The 25,006-nt window shown below is 61.7% G+C and overlaps 1 protein-coding gene across 4 annotated transcripts in view; it reads right to left on the bottom strand.

Moving 5' to 3' along the window:
• LPCAT1 (lysophosphatidylcholine acyltransferase 1) overlaps window positions 1-25,005 on the bottom strand; it is a 42,170-nt gene extending 17,165 nt beyond the window's left edge. The window contains exons 1-7 of one of the 4 annotated variants that reach the window (XM_049648305.1): window positions 24,247-24,695; window positions 20,546-20,983; window positions 18,785-18,912; window positions 18,528-18,657; window positions 7,582-7,724; window positions 1,900-2,114; window positions 662-774 (exon numbers count right to left, since the gene is read on the bottom strand). In XM_049648305.1, the coding sequence (XP_049504262.1) occupies window positions 662-774; window positions 1,900-2,114; window positions 7,582-7,724 (471 nt within the window). In that variant the 5' untranslated portion in view covers window positions 18,528-18,657; window positions 18,785-18,912; window positions 20,546-20,983; window positions 24,247-24,695. Of the gene's footprint in view, window positions 1-661; window positions 775-1,899; window positions 2,115-7,581; window positions 7,725-18,527; window positions 18,679-18,784; window positions 18,913-20,545; window positions 20,984-24,246; window positions 24,696-24,870 lie in introns of those variants that run through there. The other 3 variants (XM_049648304.1, XM_049648307.1, XM_049648306.1) reach the window with 3 other exon arrangements.
• Between the last annotated feature and the right edge of the window lies 1 nt (window position 25,006).

Raw genomic sequence — 25,006 nt, 5'->3', positions numbered from 1 at the left:
GGAGTGCTCACGAGGGTGTGCTCACAAGGGGGGTATTCACGAGGGGGTGTGCTCACGAGGGGTGTGCTCACGAGGGGTGTGCTCACAAGGGGGGTATTCACGAGGGGGAGTGTTCACGAGGGGGAGCGCTCACGAGGGGGTGCTCACAAGGGGGATTTCTCACAAGGGTGTGCTCATGAGGGGTTGCTCACGAGGGGAGTGCTCACGAGGGTGAGTGCTCAGGAAGGGGAGTGCTCACGAGCGGTGTGCTCGCGAGGGTGTGCTTGCGAGGGTGTGCTCACAGCTGCTATGAGGCCCAGGTGCTGCCGCCCGGGGACACACTGCCAGTGCAGAGTGGGCGCCCACAGAGACACAGGCAGCGAAGGCACACAGATGAGGCCGTGGGCGGAAGGACCCGGGCCGGGCCAGAGCGGCAACACCACACACGCGGTTAAACTCCTCCCCAGTCGGAGTTGCAATCACTGGGACTCACGCTGACCCCAGCAACATAATATAAGTCTCCCCGACGCTGGAAAATATGGCTCACGTGGCCACGCGGCCGCTCTCAAGCGTGGGGCAGCCCAGGGGCACAGGGGCCAGGCCCTTTGGGTCCCCACGGCCCAGCCCCACCTCTAAGTTCACATCTCTCAGGACAGGTGTGCCGAACACGCGACTGTGCTACCTGTGGCCACTTTCCATTCGACTGTGCCCGCCTCCTGATCTCCTCCACGGTCTTCCTGCGGGAATCCTGGTCCGACCGGGACACGAACACCGGCCGGATGTACTTTATCAGAGCTGGAAGGGAAGGGAGGCACTCGTGTGGGAACAGGCCACAGGACAGGAGAACGGGACAGCAGTGGACCTGAGGGGCAGGCTGCAGTCGAGTAGGAGGTGGCGGGGGGCTCACTCCCAGAAGGGGGGGAGGACTCAGTCCCAGTAGAAGGGGGGGACTCACTCCCATAAGGGGGGGAGGAGTCACTCCCAGTAGGAGTGGGGAGGACTCACTCCCAGTAGGAGGTGGGGGGGACTCACTCCCAGCAGGAGGTGGGGGGGGCCCCCCTCCCGGAAGGGGGGGGGGGGACTCACTCCCAGAAGGGGGGACGACTCACTCCCAGCAGGAGGCGGGGGGGCTCACCTCCAGTAGGAGGGGAGGACTCAGTCCCAGTAGAAGGGGGACTCACTCCCAGTTGGAAGGGGAGGACTCACTCCCGGTGGGAGGGAGGAAGACTCACTCTCAGGAGGGAGGAGGACTCAATCCCAGTAGGAGGTGGGGGGGACTCACTCCCATAAGGGGGGAGGACTCACTCCCAGCAGGAGGTGGGGGGACTCACTCCCAGTAGGAGGGGGGACTCACTCCCAGTATGAGGGAAGGAGGACTCATTCCCAGTAGGAGGTGGGGGGACTCACTCCCAGTAGGAGTGGGGAGGACTCACTCCCAGTAGGAGGTGGGGGGGACTCACTCCCAGCAGGAGGTGGGGGGGACTCACTCCCAGCAGGAGGTGGGGGGGCTCAGTCCCAGTAGAAGGGGGGAGGACTCACTCCCAGTAGGAGGGGAGGACTTGCTCCTAGTAGGAGGGGGAGGACTCACTCCCGGTAGGAGGGAGGAGGACTAACTCCTAGAAGGGAGGAGGACTCACTCCCAGCAGGAGGTGGGGGGGCTCACTCCCAGAAGGGGGGGAGGACTCACTCCCAGTAGGAGGGGAGAGAACTCACTCCCAGCAGGAGGTGGGGGGGGGACTCACTCCCAGCAGGAGGTGGGGGGGCTCACTCCCAGTAGGAGGGGAGGACTCAGTCCCAGTCGGAGGGGAGGACTCACTCCCAGAAGGGGGGGAGGACTCACTCCCAGTAGGAGGGGGAGGGGACTCGCTCCCAGTAGGAGGGGGGACTCACGCCCCACATGGGGACGGGGAGCTCACTCACTTCCCCATATTGGGATGTTTCTGCTCTCTGCCTTCATCACGATGGAGGACATCGTCATGGTGACGGCGATGGCGTCGAAGTAGGAGGAATGGGGTGCCAGAGTGAGGATGGCAGCCTCAGAGGGTGGGGCCCGCTGCCCCTTCACCACCAGCCAGTGGAAGCCTCCGGCAAACCACATGGCGCGCATGATGGCCTTGAGCAGGACGTCCACGACCCTGCAAAAGAAGGTGCTGTGGTCAAACCGAGGCAGGGCAGGGGGGTCGCAGGCCGGCTCTGTCGCGGCTTGTGAGCGTGAGGCCGGCCCCGTGCACGTGGACCCGACCTGTCAGGCCATCCAGGGTGCCGTCCAGGCTGATCCGAAACGTGCACCGGCCGGAGGAGGGAAGAAAACAGGTGCTGTGCTCTCGTCCCTCTGTGTAGATGTGCAACATTGTGACTTTGTCAGGAAAACGGAAGTGGCTGTGCCACGCTCCGCAGCAGTGTAAAGACACAGAGTCCCGACCTCACAGACTCCGGGGCCGCAAGCACTGGGAGGTGACAGATTCGCACCCTGAGCACGGAGGTTTTAAAGAAACATCAGCCCGCTAAAACACCCGAAATGCAATTAAAATCAGGAGCGAAGTCAGGCCGAGACCAGGAGCAGAGGCCTGCGGTGAGAAACCACGGTCCCACCTCCCTCAGGCTGCCCGTGGTCCCAGGACCAGGTGCCACGCTGTTAAGCCTTTTCTAGGTGAGATCAGGTGGACGATGACTTTGGAAAGAAAGTAAAAGTCAGCCTAGATGAACTGAATTTGCTTCCTATTTAGTTTTAGATGTACGAGAATACAGACATTTTGAATCCGCACATCCTTCCGTCGTAATCTCTGACCAGCATTTCCACGTCACCGGAACTACACCGGGGCCAGTGGCACGGGCTGTCCACGGTGCAGTCCACGGCGAGAAGGGGTCACCTCTGTGTGGACGCAGATGACAGGACTGAGCGACAGAAAAGAGCCGGAAATCTCACGGGACGGATCCCCTCAAGAGAGTTCTGGAAGACGAGGCCCGACGGCTCTGAGCAGCAGTCCCTCACGGGGCCGCCTTGAGCCGCCGTCGCCTGCAGGGGATGAACAATCCCGGTGTGGCTGTACACCTGCTGGGGGCCAGGCTCACACATCCCCACAACCGGGTGTGATCAGTTGCTTACGTGTCCAAGCGCACACCGCTAACCGTGTTTGTGTGCGTGTGTGCCGCTTTTCCTAACAGGATCACGTGCAAGAATCAGAGCCGGCCGACACCTGCGGATGCGTGAGGAAGGAGGCACCGGGCAGGCTGCGGCGGAAGGGGAGCCAGTCCCGGGAGGTCGGGTGCAGGCGAGGGGGGCTGGTGGGAAGTGGGGACCAAATCCTGATGCTTCTGTGGGACACACACCCACCACCCCTCAGGCCAGCAGGCCAGAGGGCGCTAAGCAGAAGCGGGCGGGGCGGGCGGATGCAGCACCCGTGACGATTCTCTGAGATCTCGGGGAATGCCATCCCCAGGACACCGCCCACTGGGAAGAGCCGGCCTGCGGACGTGGAGCAGGCCTCCTGGCCCGACGCCTCCCGGCCAGGCTCAGGCAGCAACGACAAGCCTGAGGTGCCCGGAGCGTTTCCTGGGAATAGAGAGGCAGGACACAGATCTACACGCACAAGGGCATTCTTGCTGCATTGCCCAGGCGGGAGCCCAAGAACCTGAGACGTGAGCACACCCAGCCCCGTGATGGAGAAGAGACCGACCGGGGGAGAGGCCGCGGTCCACACCATCCTCGAGCTGCTAGAATGCAGAACGGGGCGCTGTGAAAGGAGCAGAGGACGAGGCAACAGTCTGGCAAATCCAGTCTCTTGCTGCAGAAGCAGCCAGTTCCCCGGGAAGCTGAGGAGTGAGCAGGATTCCCCCGGGAACAGGCAGGGAAGAAAGGACGGCACTTTGGACACGAAAACCTTAACACGAAACCACAGACTCCTACAACTTCCTTCGAGAATTTTTCAAATTCCCAAGGACGGACAGAAGATGCCAAAACTTCCAGAAGAGCAGATGGGCTACCCGGGCACCACGGCACACTCACATCTTCGCGGCCCCGGGGACGGAAGGTCTGGAACCCGTCGTCTGCGCCCTGACAAGCTACCCGTCAACACCGAGGGGAAAACAAAGACTCCCGGACATGAAACGCGCCTCAGTTTCTCCTGCTTGTCCTCTGAGAAAAAACCCCGATGCTCCACAAAATCTTGGAGAAAAGAAACAAGGGAAAAAAAGAACCCCAAACCAGGCTGAGGAGACAGACGACGCCCCAACCTGCAGAAAGTCGCTGCACCCAGCAGAAGAGGAATGTGTGAGGGGGGGCCGGGGGCTCGGGGACCCCCAGGAGGAGAGCATCGTCGCAGCGTGGACACGAGGGGGCAGAAGTGCAGGCTATGTTCGGGCTCAGCATCCCATTAGCAACAGGCGAACGAGAGTCTGTAACTGGAAAGGAGGTTTGATGGGGTCCTAAGAGCGGGGCTCTGGCGCGATGGGACAGGTGTCCCGTGAGAGACAGACCGCAGCTGCCCGCCAGGTGAGGACCTCGAGAGAGCACGTGCGCAGGCCAGGAGCCGGATCTGCCCGATTCCAGCCCCCGCAACCTCGCGCTGTTCCCCAGCCTGTGGCACGTGGCTGCGGTGGCCCAAGGGGACTACCACCGGCCCTTCCTAACCACGTGAGTGGGCCCAAGAGGCAACGCTGAGGACCATCCTCCACCGCTGGCCCGCTGGTCGGGTTTTGCAAGAAGATGGCCGGTTGTTTCCACGACTGCGGTTGGAAGTAAGTGTGTTGTGAGACTGCTCATTCCTCCCTTCCCTGGAGCCCCAAGGCTTTTGCTTTAGCAAGTCCGAATGGCAGGAGCTTACATTTGGCAAAGACCCTCCCGGACGGAGGAGCATCAGCCCGCTCAGACCCGCACGGCTCTGCAAGGCGTAAAGCTGCACACCTCCCAGCCGACCCCACGACTCTCCCGCACAGGCCCGTGCGCGCTAATCCGTTTCCTCCTAACTCCTGAGTCCCTGGATCAGGCATCTCGTCTCCACGTTCTCCTTTAAGGAGTTCAGTGTTGATGGTACTCGTGTTTTCCCTCCAGCACCAGACCCAGCACAGGGCTGTGCATGGCTCGCTCACACACACACACACACACACACACACTCGTGTACACACCCACATTTGCATATAAACATGCACGTGCTTGTATACAAACACACATGCACACATACACACTCACGTACATACCTATACATGCATGTATACATGCACATGCTTGCACACGTGCACACACATACGCATGCACATGCTTGTACACACATATGCGCATGCACACTCATGCACACCCACATGCGCATATACACGTGCACACATTTGCACACATGCATATACATTCACACGTATATACACATGCAATGCTTGTACACACATATACACACACACTCATGTACACACCCACACATGCATATACACGTGTGCACACACATACACACCTGCACGTGCACGTACATACACACAAATGCTCACAAACACACGCACACTCACATGCCCACACATGTGTGTACGCATGTGCTCACATGCTCACACACACATATACACATTCATACATATATGCACATGCACATGCTTGTACACACACATACACACATGCTCACATACAGGTACACATATGCACGTGCACATGCTTGGACACACGCACACACATGCTTGCACTCCCACACAGGCATGTATTCCTGGTCAGACACATATAAACGTATACACACTCATACATGTGTGCACAGTGACGTGCGGTCTCCATGGACACAGACACCTCCACTTCTCGCTGCCGAGGACACTTCTCAGGCATGCTCTGGGCACACGAGGCACCTGGGAGGCAGTGGCCCATCTGTCACCGAAGGAGCCACGTGGAGCCGCACGGGGTGGGCACGGGGAATGGAGAGCAGCCCGGAGTCCCGTACTTTGAAAAGACAGAATCTGCACTGTGTGTGTGGACAGAGGAGGGGATCCCAGCCCAGAGCTGAAGAAGGAAGGAATTAAGACAAAAATGCCAGGAAGTCGTGTTAACCTATCATGACTCAAACCTCAAATTTTTAGTCAAATCACTTGTAATTTGTCAAAAACTACAAAAAATTCTGCTTTCTAGCTATGGATTCTCAACCTAGCGACACTGAAATTCTGGTTTCTATTCGGTGTAGATTTTGTTTGATTACATATTTGATACTAAATCCCTGTTTTAGGGCTAAAACATTGAAAAACACCCTCCAGGTTAAGCAAGCTCTTCAAAGAGAATTAAGAAACCCAAAAAGTCAGAACGAGGACCCCAGAGCCAGTGATGACCCCAGTGGACAGGAATGCCAAGCAGCTGTCCCTCCCTCGGGACCTGCTTCCTGGCGTCCCCGGGCCAGGGGCTGTGCTGGGGACAGAATGGGAACAGGTCACGGCCTGCCTCTGGGACCTCCGGGAGGGAGACAGACCGTGGCTCACTTGGCACCGATGATGGTCCAAGAACGTGAAACACGGCAGGGGGTGCACACAAAGACCCTGTGTGAGGGGTCCCCCAGGCACCTGGACCGTCCCCAGGCACGGCCACACCATACTCCTCACTGGCTCAGCAAACGCTCGACTTGAAATTGGCCGTCTCTGCCCCGCATGTCAGTGCCCTGTGTGAGCACGACAGGTGCGTGTCGGGACCACGGGCGCCAAGGACCCGCCAGCTCCCGCCTGCCGGCCGTGGGCATGGTGTTCCCGCAGAGCAGAGAGCAGACGCGCTCCCGGTGCGGGAAGTCGAGCCTGTCCCTCAAACCCCTTAAGGCCCAGGAGCGAATACCCTGGGCTCCGTCTGCCCTGGCGACTCCACCCTCCTGGGCGGTACGCAGGTCAGCGGGTGTGGCTGGGCTCCGGCAGAGCTGCTGGTAAACCGAGTGCAGCTGGACCTGGCGTGTGCACCTTCCTGCTGACCCCTGTGCGGGCCTAGTAGTAACTCTTTCTGAACAGACCGTTCAAGGGCCCCGTATGGCTGACGGGAGGCGTCAGGGTGTGGAGAGCGGGGAAGTCTCCGGGTTTACGACAGAAACGACAACTTCCAGGACGCTGGAAATACTTCTCGCAGCCCTCCTGACACTCGCCACCTTCATTTACTAACGCGTATACTCTGCGAACAGCTTTAGGAAGAAACAAGAGAACACTGTGGTTTCATTTAACTTCCTGAGGTCCACGCTGGGTCTCTGGCTGAGACGTATTCACAACTCGTCCGTCTACAGACGGCTCTCCTTTGTCAGTATCTGGTGAGCAAACGCAGGGGACCTTCCAGGTGTACGAAGCAGGGAGGGTCGCTGGACCCTGCGGAGACCAGACCAGCGAGAAGGACAGATGCCGGCCGACACACAGCCTCGCAGGGCTGGGGACACGGAAACCCGCGGGGAATCTCTGTGCTGAGGACACGCCAACAGCAGCCCGGCCCCGAAGGACCCCCTCAGGGCAGGGGTGCGGTGGGGGCACGGCAGGGGCGGAACCGGCCACTCCCCGAGGGGAAGGGGGCACGTGGCCGGCGGTGTCCCGGCCGGGAGAGGGCAGCCTGGCGTGCTCCGGGCCCAGGCGGGGGAGGAAGGCCGGAGAGGCCGGGGTACGCGGTGGCCCTGCAGACGGGTGACTTACTTCCGCCACGAGGCCGGGGACGGCTCGGGCTCCCTCTCCGAGGACCCCAGCGTGGCGAAGAACGTGAAGGGCCAGGCGAGCAGCATCGCGATCAGGACAAGCAGCAGCCGGATGGGGAAGAGTGTCAGCGTCATGAAGGCCATCTGGGAAGACAGAGGCGAGGTCATTCCAGAACCGGAGGACTCCGCACGGGAAGCCAGCCCCGGAGCTGGCGTGGAAATGCCACGCCTGCCCTCACACGTGGCGGTAAGTGGCCAGGACGTCCTGCCGAGGCTCTGGGCTGCACCGCCGTCCCCCAACCCCGGTGCCCACAGTCCCGCACCTGAGCCCCTCTGGGGCCGGCCCCGGCACACGCCTGAGCCCCAGGACAACCCGGGGACGCCTCTGCAGCGCTGGGGTTCCCCGCGGTGAGGCGGATGTGGGAGCTCAGGGAGCACTGGGGACGCCCGTGACTCTCCAGCCCCAGGGCATCACGGGCGGGAGCCCAGCAGAGAACGGGGCACAGCCAGCCCACCTCCAAACGGGCAGTCTGGTCAGGGTGACAGCATGGAAGGTGCTCTGTGGGGATGGGCACATGGTTCACCAGAGGGGTCAGGGCAGGAACACGGTGGACAGATGGCCATTCCTGAAACCAAGCGCCCGTGTGCACAGAACCAGGCTGTGGTCCCCGCTTGGGGGCACACGCCTGGGGACACACGCTCAGGAGCCTCGCGGTCTCAGAGGGCCAGCATCTCAGCAATCAGGGAGGAAACAGGGCAGGGGACGGATGGCAAAGCTTAAACTTACAAAGGATTGGTGATCGACAGACGCAACTTACAATTACTTGCAGTAACACACGCTTCGAACGTGTAGGTTTCGGCACAGGGAGGACAGAAAAGACAGGCCAGGAGAAAGTGCACAGCGACGTCTCCCAGCTCCCGGCCGACCGGCTGCACGGCCCACGGCCGCCCCCCTGCTCGTCCGTTACCCACACCGGACGGCCCTGCGGTTTCTCTGCAGGCTGTCAGGAGCAGCACCGCCCAGCAGGTGGGAGACAAGCCGTGTGTGTGAGTTTAAACTGTCTAGTGGCCCCACAAGCTGAGGAAGTGAACGTAGCACAGACATGACATCTGCTGTCCTGTGGTTGATGCTGGTGACGTTTCCCACCAAGCGCGGACTTGCTCTGGGCTCTAGCAGATGTGCTTTGCTGACGAGAAAGTACCTTCCCGCCCCTGGGTTTCCGGGAGTTGGGTTTGCTCTACGTCACGAATGGGTGAACGCGACCCGCTGTCCTTCCTGCTTCTAGTGTTTGTTTGCTCAGCCCGCGTCCGCCACATGCTGCTTTTAGACGTGAGAACCTTGGTCACAGCGCTGGGGTTTCTTTTTTTTTTTATGTTTATTTATTTTGAGAGATAGCACAAGCAAGGGGGGCAGAGAGAGGGAGAGAGAACCCCAAGCAGGCTCCCCGCTGTCAGCACCGAGCCCCGCGTGGGGCTCGACCCCACAAACCGTGAGACCATGACCTGAGCCGAAACCAAGAGTCGGGGATTTTTTAAGGAACTGCTGAGTCTGCTCACCGATGCGTCGCTGGGTCGAGTCGGGGGCAAGCCTGACCCACAGCTTCCCTCCGGCGGATCCCGTGGCGTGGCCCCCTCTGCACACCAGCGAGCTGCCTCTCGGGGGAGTTTCCACGGAGATGCACACACAAGCACTGTTCTAATTTGATTTTTATCGCTTACCTAGGTGTCCCACTTCTTGTGATCCTTCAGTGCCTCTGCTACTGAGAAAATCCTCTCTAGGAGTCCCCAGCAGGTTTTTTCTCCCCTAACCAATCTCCCACCCCGCACGCGTCTTCAAGAGACCTGAGAAGTTGGGGCGCCTGGGTGGCGCAGTCGGTTAAGCGTCCGACTTCAGCCAGGTCACGATCTCGCGGTCTGTGAGTTCGAGCCCCACGTCAGGCTCTGGGCTGATGGCTCGGAGCCTGGAGCCTGTTTCCGATTCTGTGTCTCCCTCTCTCTCTGCCCTCCCCCGTTCATGCTCTGTCTCTCTCTGTCCCAAAAATAAATAAAAAAAGTTGAAAAAAAAAAAAATAAAAAAAAAAAAAAAAAAAGAGACCCAAGAAGCTGCCCGTGGCACTCTCCCGTGCCTCTTGTCACCCTGCCCTGCCGTGTAATCAGCATTGTTCGTGCCCTCTGAAACTTTTCTGCCTACGCTGACCGGTATTTTTCTACTCTATCAGTCTGTTTACTGAACCAGCTTTGGATGGGTTTACCGTCCCCGTGGCCAGTCAGTCGGTCGTATGAATTTTAGCTCCTACAGGCACCCCGCTCTTACTCTGACTCTAACGTCCCTCTTAACTTCTTGAGGTAAAAGCACAGAGCGGTATTTTCAGAAGCGTCCCGTTTCCCACTGCCACACTGAGAACGCCCAGCTTTCTCCAGCCCCACGGTAAGTTCCGGACGGCTGGCTACGGGCGCCCCGGACGGCCTTTACACCTGCTGCCCGCGCGGGACGGGCCGAGGGACGACCGGGCAGCAAAGCACGTGAACAGAGCCCGCCAGGAAGTGTTCACACTGCGAGGGTGCGGTCACGATGCTGTTTGCCCGCCAGCGGGCCTACCCCCCGCTCTGGGTCGACAAAGACGGAACCACACGGGTTCCTGGAGGGCGTGGGAGCGCCAGCCCTGCCCCGTGCCTCTGAGAGCCACAGACGGGGACGGTGACGGGGCGGCGAGGGGTCCCCGGGGGGCGGCGTCCCGCTCCCTCCAGGGGTGACCCAGACCCGTCCGGTACCCCGAGTCAGGGCACGTGTGCCGCTCCTCACGTTGTTCCCGTGGGTGGCCAGCAGGTGTTGGACCCGGGACACAGCACGTGAGTGACCACAACTGACTGTGACGACAATTCGCGCACCTCTTACACGCATCCCGAGAACACCACCTGGTTTCCGAGTTTCACGGTGAGCGGGGAGGGGGCGTGTGAGTGCCCGGCACGGGCCGAGGCCCCCAGCTCACAGACGGGGCTCCCGCACAGCGTGGTGAGTGAGCGTCACAGGCCTGCAGTGACCGCCTGGCTGGGCCTGAAGGACAGGGAGAAGGTGGACACGGGTTTACAAGGGCCACGTGAGCGGCTTGGGGGAAGCGAGCACCTTCGGGGGGCCCATGGGGTGCAGGAGGGCCCCGGCCACCTGGGCTAAGACCCCGTGTGTTTCCCGGGCTGCTCCCCAGGACCCCATGACCCTGCCTTGACCTTGCCCCAGCACTGGGCCCACGTGCTGTCCACTGGGCTCAGCCCCGCCCCGGAGAGGCAAACGGTCCCCAGAAGGGGCAGGACTCGGAAGGCTTCCTACAGCCTCTTCCAGAACGTTCTGTGGGCTATGGCCACTTCTCCTGAATTCCAGGCTACCGGCTGGTTGGACCCTCCTGTCCCCTTGCATCTTCTGGCCCACTGCGTCCTTCCCAGGCCCGGCCACCTCCCGGTGCCCTCGCTGTCCACCACACCCTGTGCCCAGCCTATCGGAGCACACAAAGAGTTTCCAGCCACAGGACCACAGGCAGGGCAGCCGTGTCAGCCACACGGACGTTCTCAAGTGTGCTGGGGCCGAGGAAACGCGTGCTCAGAACGTCCTGGCTGGACTGGAAAACAAACAGGGCCACAAGCAGACGAAAGGGGCCAACTGCGCGGTTTCCAGGCAGTTCCGGCTCAACGTTTGGGAGGCACTGTAATTAGCAACTAGGCTGGACACGGTATTTCCTTCCCGGAGCCAGCGGGGGGTGTCCCATTCCCCAGTGGGAGTGCGCCGGGAGGCAGAGGGGGGCCCCGGGGAGAGAGCGGGTCTCCGCTCCCCACAACCTGAGTAAGACCCAGCTCTGTGCTGGACTCCCTGGCTGGGGAGTGCCCGCTCCCACCGGAGCCCCCCTCAGGGCGGCCCTGGGCCGGAGGGCGGGGTCAGCGGGGCCTCGGGGAGAGAATGCTACCCCCCCCCCCCCCCCCCCCCCCACCCCGTGATGGCACAGGGCGGGGGCCAGGGCAGCAGTGGCACACGGGGAGGAACGCTGCAGACCAAGCAGGAAAAGGCTGCTAACACGGGACCCGCGTCCCCTCCAAGAGGCTCTGAGGGCTGCGGCCTGTCCCTGTCGGGAGCCCCAGTCACCCTCAAAAGTGCCAGGCTGGCCCTCCCATGAGCTGAGGGTTTATAACCCAGTCCCAGGGGCGCCCGCGGTGACAGTCCCTGGCTGAGTCGCTTCACGCTCCTTGGAAGCTGGCTTCGACACACGGTCCCATCGGAAAGGGGTCCCCAGGAACAGACGCCGCCCTCCAGGCTCACGGTTGCCCTGAGTCACAGAGCAGCTGTTCCGGCCCGGTATGCTCTGTCTGGAGTCCCCGCTGGAGCAGACCCAGGCGCAAGGAGACCCTCACGGCCGCCTGCAGGCTCCGGGCACTATTTCCTGCCAGACGGAACCAGGGCTCCTGGGCAAAGGCACTCCCAGCAGGGGCAGAAAACGTGGAAGGGGCACCTGGAGCCCAGCGGCAGAGCGGAGACGGGGAAGGCGGGCAGAGGTCCCTGGGCCCGGGAGCCCCCGCGGCAGACATGCCACTGTGAGCACGGCAAGAGCCATCGATGCGGTAACGGAACTTCACACGTGCTCACGGGTCCATCAACCAGGCGCACACGCCCCACCTCACCGGGGGCCTCCGCGGACCCCAGGAGACCAGCTCCGAGTGGCACCCGGGCCAACAAGGACGAAGAATCGGGCACTGTGCTGTCCATCCCGAGACTGTCCCTCGGGGCGGCCACAGGGAGAACCCGGCAGTGTCCCTGCGGGCTTCCGGAACCCCACCACTCGCACACACCCACGTGAAGGGGCCTGTGTGGACGGAGACAGACATGTGAGCCGGGCGCCGTGTGGATGAGCCACCTGACAAGCCAACAGAAACAGAGCCTCCTGATTTTGGATCAGAAGACACGGGAGACACGGGGAGGCGATCGGTAAAACACAGAGCAAGACGCTCAGGGACAAAAGCCCCAAACACACCGTAAGAAAATAAAAGCAAGGAGCTGGAAGGAGGCTCCAGGGGAGGACGTGTGTGAGGCTCCGGGGTTGATGCCCGCGGCCCTGCTCGAGACACGCGCACCCGGGAGCATCTACAGGTCAAGTCTGGGCTTTGCTTGCGGATCAGTGAGACCAGGGAGAGAGCGGGCATCGGCGAGACCAGAGAGGCCGGAAGTTGGAGACTGCTGAGGTGGGCGAGGGTGGGCACGGGGCTCACTACGTTTTCTCTGCTTCAGTGTGAGGGGCTGAACCGTGGGCCCCCCTTCACGTACTGATGCCACAACCCCCAGCCCACCTCCCGACGTGCCCGTACTGAAGACAGGGCCTTGGAAAGGGTATTAAGGTACAATGAGGTCACCAGAGCAGACCCTAATTCCATAGGACAGGTGTCCTCATACGAAGAGGAGACTAGGTTACAGACACGCACAGAGGGACGGCCGGTGAGGACTCACGGAAGTCACGGCACCTCCACGCCAAGGAGAGAGGCCTCAGGAGGAACCCACTCTGCCCACACCCGGGTCTCGGACTCCCAGCTCCCAGGACCGGGACAGATAAACACCTGCTCTTAAAGCTGCAGGTCTGTGGGGTCAGCACCCGAGCACGCACACTGGCGTCTGTCTCAAACCTCCCGTAGGAAGACGGTTCTAACGTAAAACGTTCCCCGATTCCCAGTGACCGCACCAGATCCGGTGTCTGGAGCTGTGGTCACAACACCCCCGCTCAGGCTCACGTGGCAGCCACTCCCTCCTCTCTGCCAAGGCCACGAAGGCCACCAGGACCACCGACATCATTGTCACGCAAGCTGGTCCAAGTGCCTTGTGTTTCACAATCAACACAGAACCGCCGACAGGGTGCACGAGAGACAAAGACCTCGGGCGCACACGAGGAAGGGTCCCCGGTGTCTCCACCTGTGCCGCCCTGTGGCAGGCCAGGTCACTGCAGGGACACGTGTCCTCGCAGGGCGTGCACAGGCTGGCCAGGCACCGAGATACCGTGCGCCCCCAGCGCACACCGAGGGACCCCAGCCCGCGGTGCAAGGTGCTGTCGGGGGGAGGGCAGGTTGCAGGGAGAGCGGGTTCCGGGGCCAGCGTGCTTTAACTGCAGAAAGGATAACCACCACCATCCAAAGGACACGAGAACGTGTTCCCAAATGCAGTAGAGAAAGATGCACCCTCCGTGTGATTTGAGAAAACAGGAGACACACGCGGAGTCGCCTGCCGGCCACACACAGTGACACACGGTCCTACCCTGCACTTAGCTCCACCCAGCGGCTTAGAAAGTCTCGGGGAATGACGCTCACACACGGCGAGCACCCCATCAGCCCGCAGGCCACACACGCCCCTCCTGGAGGCTGCTGGACACAGACGAACGAGAAAGCGAACGTGGGAGACCACAGCTCGGCACCGTGGCCACGAGGCTGAACACAGGGCCCCGGGGCCCACCGGCTGTGGTGGAGGCCAGGTGCACCTGGGGTTCTGTGAACAACCGTCCTCTCCCACGAAGCTGCGTGACAAGGCACTACGGGTGACAGCTCAGGGAGCCTGTGTGTGCAGCTGGTAGGCCCAGCTCCCTGGGAGCCGCTCGCGCGGGTGTTGCTGCTAACAGCACAGCCGGATGGTGCCACCAGGGGACACTGAGCCGATGGTCGCTGTGTGACAGGTGCTGGTGGCCAGCCAGAGGGAGGAGCTTCGGGGATGGACCAGAAGAGACCGGCTCCTGGGGGAGGAGCTTCGGGGACAGACCCAAGGGGACCGGCTCCCGGGGGAGGAGACGGGGCTACCACCTTCACATCAGTTAGACCCCAGTGTTCGGACGGCACGTTCCTCCAGAACAACAGAGCCCAGTGAGCGCAGGGAAGGGAGACGATCCCGAAGGAGCGAGGCCCGGGGGGATGGTGGAGCCTGGATTAATGGGGCTGCTACAAATACAGTGAACACGGGAGAGGGTCCAGGGGGGACCACGGGCACCCTGAGCTGGCAGTGAGGTGCCATCTGAGCGGTGGCCTGCCCACACCCAGCAGGACGGGCTCCCAGGGCCAAGCAGGGAAGTCCCAGACTTGTGGACCCTGGGGGGCTCCCAGCCCAGAGACCCAGCTCACTGGCTGAAGGGACGCCTCAGGACCAAGTCCCCCCAGGGCTGCAGTTCCGGGAGCCACACTGAGAGGGAACCAGCTAGCCGCATCAGGTAGGCCCGGTGGCTCAGGGGTTAGCGGGGCTCATCTTCTGAAAAGAGCCTGCATAGGGCTCAGGGGCTGAGGGCACCCTGGCGTCCGGGGTGGGTCTTGTAGTTTCCTCACACAGCACCCTGGGGGGCTGGCCTGGGTCGCTCCAGGCTCTTCCCACGAGGAGAGGAGAGATGAGACATACAAGTCTACAGAAAGATCGCCAGGGCAACGTGGGATAAACAGAGGAGAACCCTACCTGGGGAATCGCTCTCTTCTCTTTGCCGTCACTTAATTAAAAATTCGAAAGCAAGTTGTTTTTGAAAATCCTGATTTAGAACAGACAGAATATTCCGAAACTGGGAAGCCAATGCCCAATGTCCCCCTGCCCCCCGAGCCTGTCCAGGAGGGAGGCGGTCCGCAGAGCCATGTCCCCTGGGGCCACTGTCCCTCGACGCAGCAACAAAACACATACATCTACCTTTCCTTCTAAAGAACTTAGAAAACGTCCGGCAACGGTCACAGGAGAGCCATCAGCTGGCAGTCCAGCGCTGCCCTGCACAAACCCCCGGCCTCGGAGCCTCGGAAGGGGAGCGGCCACGCGGACCCAGTGCCCTACAGATGCCTGCCCAGCAAGCCGACCTCAGAAAGCACATCCCCTCTGTGTCCCCACAGGGGGACGGAGCAGGGGACGGGGAGCACGCTGTGCCCCAAACGCACGCGGCAGGGGTGGGGATGACCGCCTCCTTCCAGTAGCTTCCTTACTGGAAAGCAGACAGAGGGAGCCGCGCCCTGAACTGTGCCGCAATGCTTCCGCGTCCTCACACGCGGCTGCTCTCATGCAAAGACTCCCCTCCACGAAAAGACAAAACACGGAGCGAGGCTAGAAATCCGGGGCGGGGGCGGCGCAGGGACGTGGGGGGTCACGTCGGAGGCACAGCTCTGTCTTCACTGGGCCTCCTGCGTGACTGTCATTCTGTTTACTCTGGTGCCAAATCCCCATCGGACTGACCGTCCTTTCCTGGCTGATGTGTGCAGGTGACAGTCTTCTCGCCCCTGGGCTCCCACGGTCCCTCACTCTGAAGCCGTCTGTCCGGCCGTGTGACTGTCGGGCCACGCTCACCGCTACACAGAAGCTATTTTTTCTCAGCTCTCCCACTCAAACCTAAAATTAAATATAGCGTTCCTAAAACCTGCTTTTTCCCTCAACCCGCAGGCAGCCCTGGTCCTGTCCGTCCGGCGCCCCGGTCCTGTCTGTCCAGAAGCTTTCAAACCTCACTTCGAATACACTCACCCAACCTGGAGTTTCTGCAAAAGGACAGTCTTTCGGTAATTCACTCTGAGTTTGCAACCTGCAACGCAATCCAACGGCAGGGCCGTTTTCCCAGACACACACACACACACACACACACACACACACACACACACACCCCGTGCCTGACACACTGGACGGCCTGGCTCGTCGGGCAGCAGCAAACAACTGTGCGGTTCCCTGTGGGATCAGAGTTGCTCTGTCCACGGCACCCCGGGGCACGCACCCCATAACCAAGGGAATCTGCACTACACGGTCCTCCTCACCTGCCCTTTGACGAGCGTCTGAGGGTCCGGGGGCGGAGGTCAGAGCCTTGCAGGGGCTCAGGCCTGTGTCTGGTCTGTCACCAGGCACTTCATGGGGCCCCGTGTGCAGGCCCCCGGCACCAGGGCCCACACACAGTCCAGCTGGCGAGGGAGGCGTGAAGCCAAGCGCGTGGTCAGCGGGCAGCCGGGAGGGCAGTTCAGGGCCCCCGGTGAATGTAGCAGAGACGGAGGCACGGGGGGCCCCGAGGGGGCGGGCAGGGCACTCGGGGACATCAGGAGATGCCTGCCACACAGACTCCAGGTCCCCAGGAAAAACCACCAGGGGCTGGGCCCCCAGGCAGGGGAGGGACGCAGCGGCCGGTGGAGAAAGGCCTGGGAAAGCAGGGACCTCGGTGTCCCTGCTGCACAGACAAGAGAATGAAGGACTGGACGGGCCTGGGGGCAGAGAGGAAGACCCCCAGACCCCTGCCGCACTGTCACTGTCACGGCCGCCACCTCAGCTGCCCAGGCTCCCCCGCTGGTGCTCAGCCCTGAGAGCACACTGCTGGGCAGCGGCACGATGCCCCCTCCACTGAAGACCTGCTCCTACCTGAGCACCTCTGAGCTCCCAGGGCCCCTTGTGTGCCCCCGTCTCCCTCCCAGTCTGGGCTTCCCTGAGCTCTCGTCCGGGCCACATCAGGGTTTCAGCCCAAGTGCACCTGCAGGGAGCCCTGGGGGGGGGCGGGCAGCGGCTCGGGCTGGGAGTAGGCAGAACACATGTGCTGGAGAACAAGTTCACCGGGCCAGTGCACGCACGCCAAGTGTCTATCGCGAGCCAGAGCCAGCGTGCTCCCGACGCCCACATGGAATGCACACACCAGTGGGGACAGCCCTGGCTGGCTCACAGCCCTGCGGGCAGCAGCAGGCGGGGGAGAGGGCTTGCCTGCGGGCAGGGGTGGGGAGGGGAGGGAGCACCTATCCTCCAGGGGAGGGGATGGGAGAGCTCCCCGCTACCTGGTGGGGTTTAAGGAAAGACAAGAAGTGCAGGGCCCTGCGTGGGGGAGGGGGCGGTTGTGGGTGTTCGCGGCCGGCCCCTCCCGGCTCAGATGGCCAGCAAACGCCCTCGCCCTCGGCCTCCGCCTCTCCTCACCCCTCCCACCCACAGAGTTTCACACAGAATCTCATTTCCTCAGGGTCTTCAGGACCCCTGAGCTAGAGCCCAGAGCTCTGTCCCCCCAGTCCCTGTGACTCCACGCTGCCAATCCTGTGCCCCCCCCCAGACGTGAAATTCCAGGCAGGCCAGAGGCCCTTCACGGGTCCCGGGTCACCCTGAGAACTTAGCGCCCCAGCCTGGCTCTCTTGGCAGGCGCTCAGGAACAGACCAGCGGGACAGAAGCCGAAACACCATAAAGAGTAAGATTTCTGGGCTGGACGTTCCACTCTGGGGACGAGGCTCACATCCAGAGCAGGAACTGACCCCAGATCCCTATTTAAAGACTGTAGGAACTCAGCGACAACTGACCCGTTTCCACAGGCGTCTCACCTGTGGGGCCAGGACACCCTGTAATTACACGTCCTCAGAAAGGGAGCTTTCCAGGCAGAGCTCCCACCTACAGGGCGGCGGGAGCCCTCTCCCCCACAGATGGGTACAAGCCCAGGCTGGGAGCACAGCTGGAGGGGGGCACGTCCTGGTGAGGCACTGGGGGGGCGGGGGCGGCACATCCTGGTGAGGGAGGGACTGGGAGGGGAGGGCCGCCCCGCCCCCAGAGGCACAGTGCCTCCCCCAACCTAAGGGGGCTAAGGGGAGGGAGCAGGACCTGACCAACCAACCAGGGAGTAGGCGGGAGCAGGGAGGGAGCACGGAGAAGGCCCCCTGTCCCTGTCCGCTGAGCAAAGGAGGCTCAGAAGCAAAGCACAGGGTCAGGATGCAGCGGGGCCTTTGGGGATGAGCACCTGAGTCCCTGTGCTCCGGCCGCACCAGGAGCTGTGGGCTAACCTGCCCACGAAGCGTCTGTTCCTCCCACAGCCGCTGCCCCGGACACAGCAGGGCCCGGCCCTGAAGCTCAGTCCTGACAAGGTGACGCTCAGGTCAGGTCCATCCATCCGAGGACACAGCCCGCAGCTCCTATCAGCAGTGTCTCAGGTTGGGGGCGTGTCCTGGCACGGAAGGGGGCGCAAGGGTCCTGGGGAGCGGCTTACCGTCGCTCGCCTCACGGTCAGGACTGCTTCAGCCACGAGCAGAGCAGAGCAGAGCAGAGCAGAGCGCAGTCCGAGGGGCAGGGAACGTGCGAGGGGCACCAAGCTGCCCTGCCTGGTGGGGGCCTCGGGGCTGGCGTGCAGCAGGGGGGCAGAAGACCGAGAAAAATAAGTAACTGTCAATCCTCCCTCCCCCCCACCCAGACGCACCTGAGAGACGCAGACCCGGTCCCCCCAGCTGCTCACCCCCACAGACACACCTGGCCTTGCGCCCCAGGAAATCCCTTATCTCTAGGGCCCTCGGCAGGATCTGAATAGAAGAATCTTGAAATTCAAGAGCTGAAGCATTTCCAGAGGCTTCCAATCTTTCGGCAAATATCCACAGAGCCTGCGGGGCCCAGGGTCATAGCACATCGTCAGTCCCTCGCAAGGGGCCCCTCCTGGAGCCCTACGGCGCCCCGCCTCCAGCTGCAGACACCCCCGTCCAGGCACCGCCTACCCCACTCCCCTCACAGACCGAGCGCCCCCAGGACATCTCCGCTCAACCTCACCCCCAACAGCTGGCTTCCCCAAAATTATGGCTCCAGGGCACCATCTGCGGGAAGCTCCCGGGGAGCCTCCAGGCCCTGTCCCCCAACTGCAGGGAGCCCCTTAACCACATGCCGCCTCCAGCCCCCAGCTGTGTGAGTCCCTCTCCAGCTGCAAGGAGACTCGAGGGTACATTCTGTCCCCCCCCCCCCCCCCCCCCCGGCGAGGGCCCCCCCCCCCCCCCCCGGGAGCCGCCCGGGCACCTTCTCCCCCCCCCCCCCCCCCCCAGCTGTAGGGAGCTCCCAAAGCATCCTGGCTGTCTGCCCACCCAGCTGCAGGGAGGATCCTGGCTCTGTCCCCCCAGGTGTAGGGAGCTCCCAGAGCATCCTGGCCGTGTCCTCCCTCAGATGTAGGGAGGATCCCGCCTCTGACCCCCCAGCTGCAGGGAGCTCCCGGCCCACCCTAACACTTGTGGGGTCAGGGTGGGTCTCACACCAAGCCTGGCAGGGGTGGAGAGGGGCCTGGGAGCTCGCTGCCCCAACTACCCTGGGGAAGGGGAAGTGTGGAGTGGGCCGGTCCAAGCGCTCCTGGGCACAGCACACAAAAGCCACCGGGACAGGATGGGAGGGCGTGGGGTGGGGGCGGGAGGCAACAGTGGCCGTGGCTGCTCGGGGGGGCGGGGGAGGGGGACTCTGAGCTTGGGAGCTGCTGAGCTCCGTGGGCCCACGAGGACGTGGAGCTCGTGAGTCACGTGGCACAGAAGTGACTAAGGACTCAACTCCTTCCTGCTGGTGAGAGACTTAGCACTACAGGGACGGGGTTCCGCTGTGGGCCCTGTGCTGGGAACATTCAGGGCCTGATCCCAACCAGGCCCTCAGCCCTCGGATTCCCGGCTGTCTCGGAGCAGGGCCACTTCTGGACATGCTCTATATGGAGCAGACCTGCCCTCCAGGCCTCAGGGACTCTGTCTGAGCCCAGCTCTGTGCCCCCGTCCTACGGGTTTCAAATATTAACACTGCTAAAGATGTCCTTCAGAAAGACTTTATGTGGGAAAAGAAATCACTACGCTGGCTCTAACACGGAAGTAAGACTTGTGGGAGTAAAAAGGCCACGGTGTCCAGGCACCTGGAACACGTCCCACGCGTGAGCACTGACGGAGCCAGCGGCTCTGCCCAGGCCGGTCCCTGGCAGCTTCGTGGGGCATCAGCAGGTGTGAGAGAACGAGGGGACCCTGTGCTGGGAGAGGCGGGTGCCACTGCTGCGTCTGTGTTTCAGGGCGGCATTTAGCAGAGGTGCACTCACTGAAGTGTGCAAGGCTACCACACGGGGAAAACACAAAACACCAGGAACGTGCCAATCAGTCACACCGCTGCCCATCGTGAAAGGGAGGGCTGCAGGATGACTGACTGGGCCTGAGAAGCACAAGCACTGTCCTCAGGCTTCAGACACACCCTTCGCTCTGGCCTCCTTTGCAAAATAATCTGCAGACTTACTAACGGCGTGCGGAACACCAGAAACGTGGGAAACACTCCTCGTCCCGACCCACTGCAGCAAACCGTGAGGGGCGAGCTCTGGGGGCGGGACGTTCGGTCCAGGACGTGAAGGTCAGAGAGGCGGAAGGCCCCGGGGGCAGGAAGGTGAAGGAGCAAAGTGCCAGCGAGGCCCCAGGTCTCTGGCAGGGGAGGGGTGAAGCTCTGTGAAACACGATTTGTGGGAGTCCTGCTCAGACTCGCAGGAACAGAGCGCTCAGGACACGTCCTCGGACTTTCTCCACCATCTGGGGCGAGGCCTCTGGTGGGTGGATGCCTGCGGGGGGCAGAGGGCGGGCAAGCACCGGCTTCTGCAACAGGGCGCTTGACTGGCCAGTGTCAGGGACAAAACCTCCGTTTTCTAAAACGAGCCGTAAAACTGACAGCACTTTGTTCAGTACTCTGAAATGAAGAAGAACGCGAAACACGACTGAAATGAAGTATGAATGCGTCCATACTCGCGTGTGTGTGCATACACACACATTAAGACTCTGTTTCAGGGCCAGAGAGCAGGCAGGATGAAAAGTCAAGTCTCTCCCACCCCGGACCCCCTTCCCCACTCCTCGACTCTAGCCACAGTTAAGTGCGATGTGCACGCCCTTCCGGAAAATGAGAACCGGGTTACAGGCGGCTCTTGGTGCATTCGAAGAGACAGCCAGTCCCCGAGGGCAGGGCTCATGGGCACTGAGCCCGCCTGGGCGTCCGGGGACGTGGAGTCTACTCACCTGGGACACCAGGACGGGCGTGGGGCCTCCACCCCCTGCCTCGGGGGCTGCGCTGCCGGCCAGCGGCAAGGACGCTGCACCTTACTGGGCCACACGTGCACCAACAGAGGCCGTGCTCTCAGGCTCCCAGGGTCCCGCTCCAGAGCCTCAGACTCCCAGGCATCTGGGGGGGCCCCGGGCCCCGCTGCAGCCGGCCCTCTGTGTCTTCCCACACGACGCCTGCTGTCCTGGAAATCCTCATTCCCATGTTACATTCCTCCTGGAATTCCATTGCCACCCGCGGCTCACGAACACCAGAGTCAAGCTGCCCTCCCCTTTACCCACCCCTTCACGCTCTTCAGCAGAGTACGGTCTCATGCGTGGAGTACCCAGACAGAGGGGCAGCGGGAGCATTGGGGTGGGTGCCCGGAAGCCTGGCAGGTCAGAGAAGCAGCTGGAAGCCACCAGGCCTGGAAGTGTGCGGGGTGTGGGACCCCCGGCCCCAGGAGGGCCACACCTGACTCGGGATGCAGGCTGAAACCAGGGGCACCTGCTGCTTGCCTGCCTGCCTCTCTCCCTCTTCTTTCCTTCCTTCCTTCTTTTCTTTCCTTTTTTTTCTTTTCTTCTCTTCCCTCCTTCTTTTCTTTCTTTCTTTCTTTCTTTCTTTCTTTCTTTCTTTCTTTCTTTCTTTCCCTTCCTTCCTTCCTTCCTTCCTTCCTTCCTTCCTTCCTTCCTTCCTTCATCAAAACTCATGTATTTGGACAGAACTTGGAGACAAAGATCACCTGCCTCTGGGAGATTAAAACTGCACACAGGCCTCCCTGCAAATGTGCTGGGTTGGAGCCTGTCCCTGCGTTCAGCCTTCACGGCAATGCTCTCTGTGGATTTAACTGGGAGAGGGTGAACCCCACAGTGTCCTCACATAAAGGACTCCGTTCCGAGGTGTACAGGAAGCCAGACTGCTTTCTGGGAAGTACATCCTAACCCCGACCCTGGCCCAGGTCACAGGAGTTCAGAAATGAGGAAACATCAGAGCTGGAAGTGGGGTGCACTCACACCTGGGGGTTCCAACAGGAAGTAACCCCCAACACCCAGGGGACAGACACCGCTTTAGGACTCCCAAAACAGCACATCACCACGAGGCTAACCAATTCCCTACTATTCAGTTTTCATGTCTTAACGAGTTATTTTCTGCCCAAAGAGATACTTAAGCTCCTTGCTAAATCTGTTACTAAATGACAGATGGCCCGGTCATTAGCCTGCAGGTGACTAACAGCCCCTCCCCAGCGGCACAGGTGAGGGCAGGCGCCCTCACCGCCTTCCCTTCACTCGGAATTTAGGTGAGTCTCTGAGCGGCCCTTGGCTGTCTCAGTCACTGCTGGATCGGTTTATTTACTGATTCGGGAGGCAGGCTTTGTATGCTTGCACAGGCTAGTTTCCTCTGTGGAAACCTTTGCATAATACGGTGCAGAGAAGTAAAAAGCTTCGCAGAGAAGTAAAAAGCTTCGCAAAGCACTGCTTTGTGAAAAGCAAAATGTTTCTGCAAAGTGAAACTCGGAAGTTAGCCTTTACAAGTTACATACTCCAGACCACACTGGGGACAGCTGAACAGTAACCACAGCTTTGCCACCAACGTATAAATACACCAGGATGATTCTGGCGAATATTCTGACGCGGAGCGCAACCAGGTGTATACAAAGTAACCTTCCCTTTCTGAGGGGCTGAAACAGTCCACTCACCTGTTCTTTCTTGAGTGTCTTCCAGAAGCTGTGAGCCAACATCTGAAACCAGAATCTCTGCCTGGCGCTAAAGAACAGCTCCTAGAGCTGCTCCAAACCCCGGCGGCTCCACGACCCTGCGACCGGGGCCTGAGGGGTGTGGGGGATTTCTGGCTCGGCTCTTACATCCGGCCCCCTTCGCTCGTTCACTCACTCTACAGCCAGCTGGGTGTCTACAGTGCACCTCGCCTGAGCAGTAAGCACATAGCTTGGGACAGGACAGACCTGGCCCCTGTCCGTCCACAGTAACGGGGGCCAGGCTGCAAAAGTGACAGGGATGCAGAGGTAGGAGGCACAGGCAGGAAGATGCAGGCTTACAGCAGCTGGCGCCCAGGGGTCAGGCTGCAGGTGGGGCAGGGCCTTGGAAGCCACCCGGAAGAAGCGTCAGGGCTCAGTCCCAGGGTCGCCCTCAGAGGGTCCAGAGCCATGGATCACAGGCGCGAAGGGGGTCGGCCGGTGGGGGGGCCATTCAGGAGCCCAGAGGAAGCTGCTGCGCTCCTAACCCCCTCACAGCTGGGTAGGGCACCGCAGGTGAGGAGTTCGAGTCCACGAGCCAAGGAACGCAGCAGAGGGGGACCAAAGACCACACAGGCAGGCAGCGACTGGCGTCTGGCTCCAGACAGACACAGGGACAAGGCCCAGGAGCCGACCGGGATGGCCCTGCTTTCTCCCGTCACCAGAAGGGATGCCACCCGACCTTCTCTCCTCTGTCCTCAACCTTGTGCCCACCCTTCCCTCTCCCACCACAATAACCAAGTCCACCTAGAGGATGCTTCGAGAAAAAGCAGGCAGCCCACGACAACTTCAGACCGGGTTCGAGAACTTTTCACTTTGATATTGTTGCAAGTGAATAACTTTTTGCAGTAAAGACATCTAAGTGTCACCTGAAAAAGTTCTGTCACAGCGGAAAATATACTCTCCGTCAACTGGACAACAGCTAAAGTCCTAAATCTCTACCTGTTTCTATTACGGTTTTGGAGCTAAAGGAAAGGCTGTACTGAGCGCAGTCTTACAGAAACGCAAACACAATGAACAACCAGAGGCCCAACACTGCCAGGAAGTGCGCCCCACCGGGTCGGGGTGCCAGCCCCCACCGGGTCAGGGGGAGGCGCACCCCCACGGGATCAAGGTGGGCGCACCCCACTGGGGGGCGCACCCCACCGGGTCAGGGAATGGAGCCCACCTTGGAAACCCTGGATCGATGTGAAGGAAAAGGACCAGTGTGGGGCCCCACTGCCTCCTGCAGGCCCCATCCTCAGCCAGGACCAGAGGGCGCCGCGAACAAAACTGCACACTGTTCCCTCCCGTCACGGAACCGAGAGTACATAAAGCCGATTCCGTTACAGACGAACCCGGAGGGACCCCCCTGCACGCTCCGCAGAACACAACTTGCAAACGCAGAGGCGGACATCCTGCCGCTCCCTTCAAGGCACCTCGCGCGGACTCGAAGGAGCCACGAGGTCCCCACACGAGAAGCTCATCAAGCGACAAAGTCCCATCCCGGGGGCGGGGGGGCCGCGCCTGTCCCTCGTGGGGCCTGCGAGCGGCGGGAAGGGACGCGGGACCGGGGGACCGCGCGGCGCAGAGCGACGGGGATGCAGGGATGGCGGGAAGGGGGCGTGGGGAGAAGGGATGTGGGGCCCGGCCCGGGGGGAGGGGGGGCGAGCCAGAAGGGACGGGGACGGGGCGAGCGCGGCCAGCGGCAGGGCCGCGTGGGGGTCGCGGGCCGCGGGGGGCGGCGGGGTGGCCGCGGGGCCAGGCCGGCGAGACCCCCTCCCCGGCCGCAGGGGCTCGGGAGCGCACCCACCTGGGCCTTCCGCAGGGCGCCGAGGCGCAGCTCGTGCACGAAGGGGTTCCGCCCCGGGGGCGCCAGCCGCCGCGCGTCGCCGGCCCCCGCGCCGGAGGCGGGGGCGACCCGGGGACCGCGCGCCCGCAGCCTCATG

Source organism: Panthera uncia, assembly GCF_023721935.1.
Source record: "Panthera uncia isolate 11264 chromosome A1 unlocalized genomic scaffold, Puncia_PCG_1.0 HiC_scaffold_17, whole genome shotgun sequence".
NCBI lineage: Eukaryota > Metazoa > Chordata > Mammalia > Carnivora > Felidae > Panthera > Panthera uncia.
This window is presented reverse-complemented; position numbering and strand designations above follow the sequence as displayed.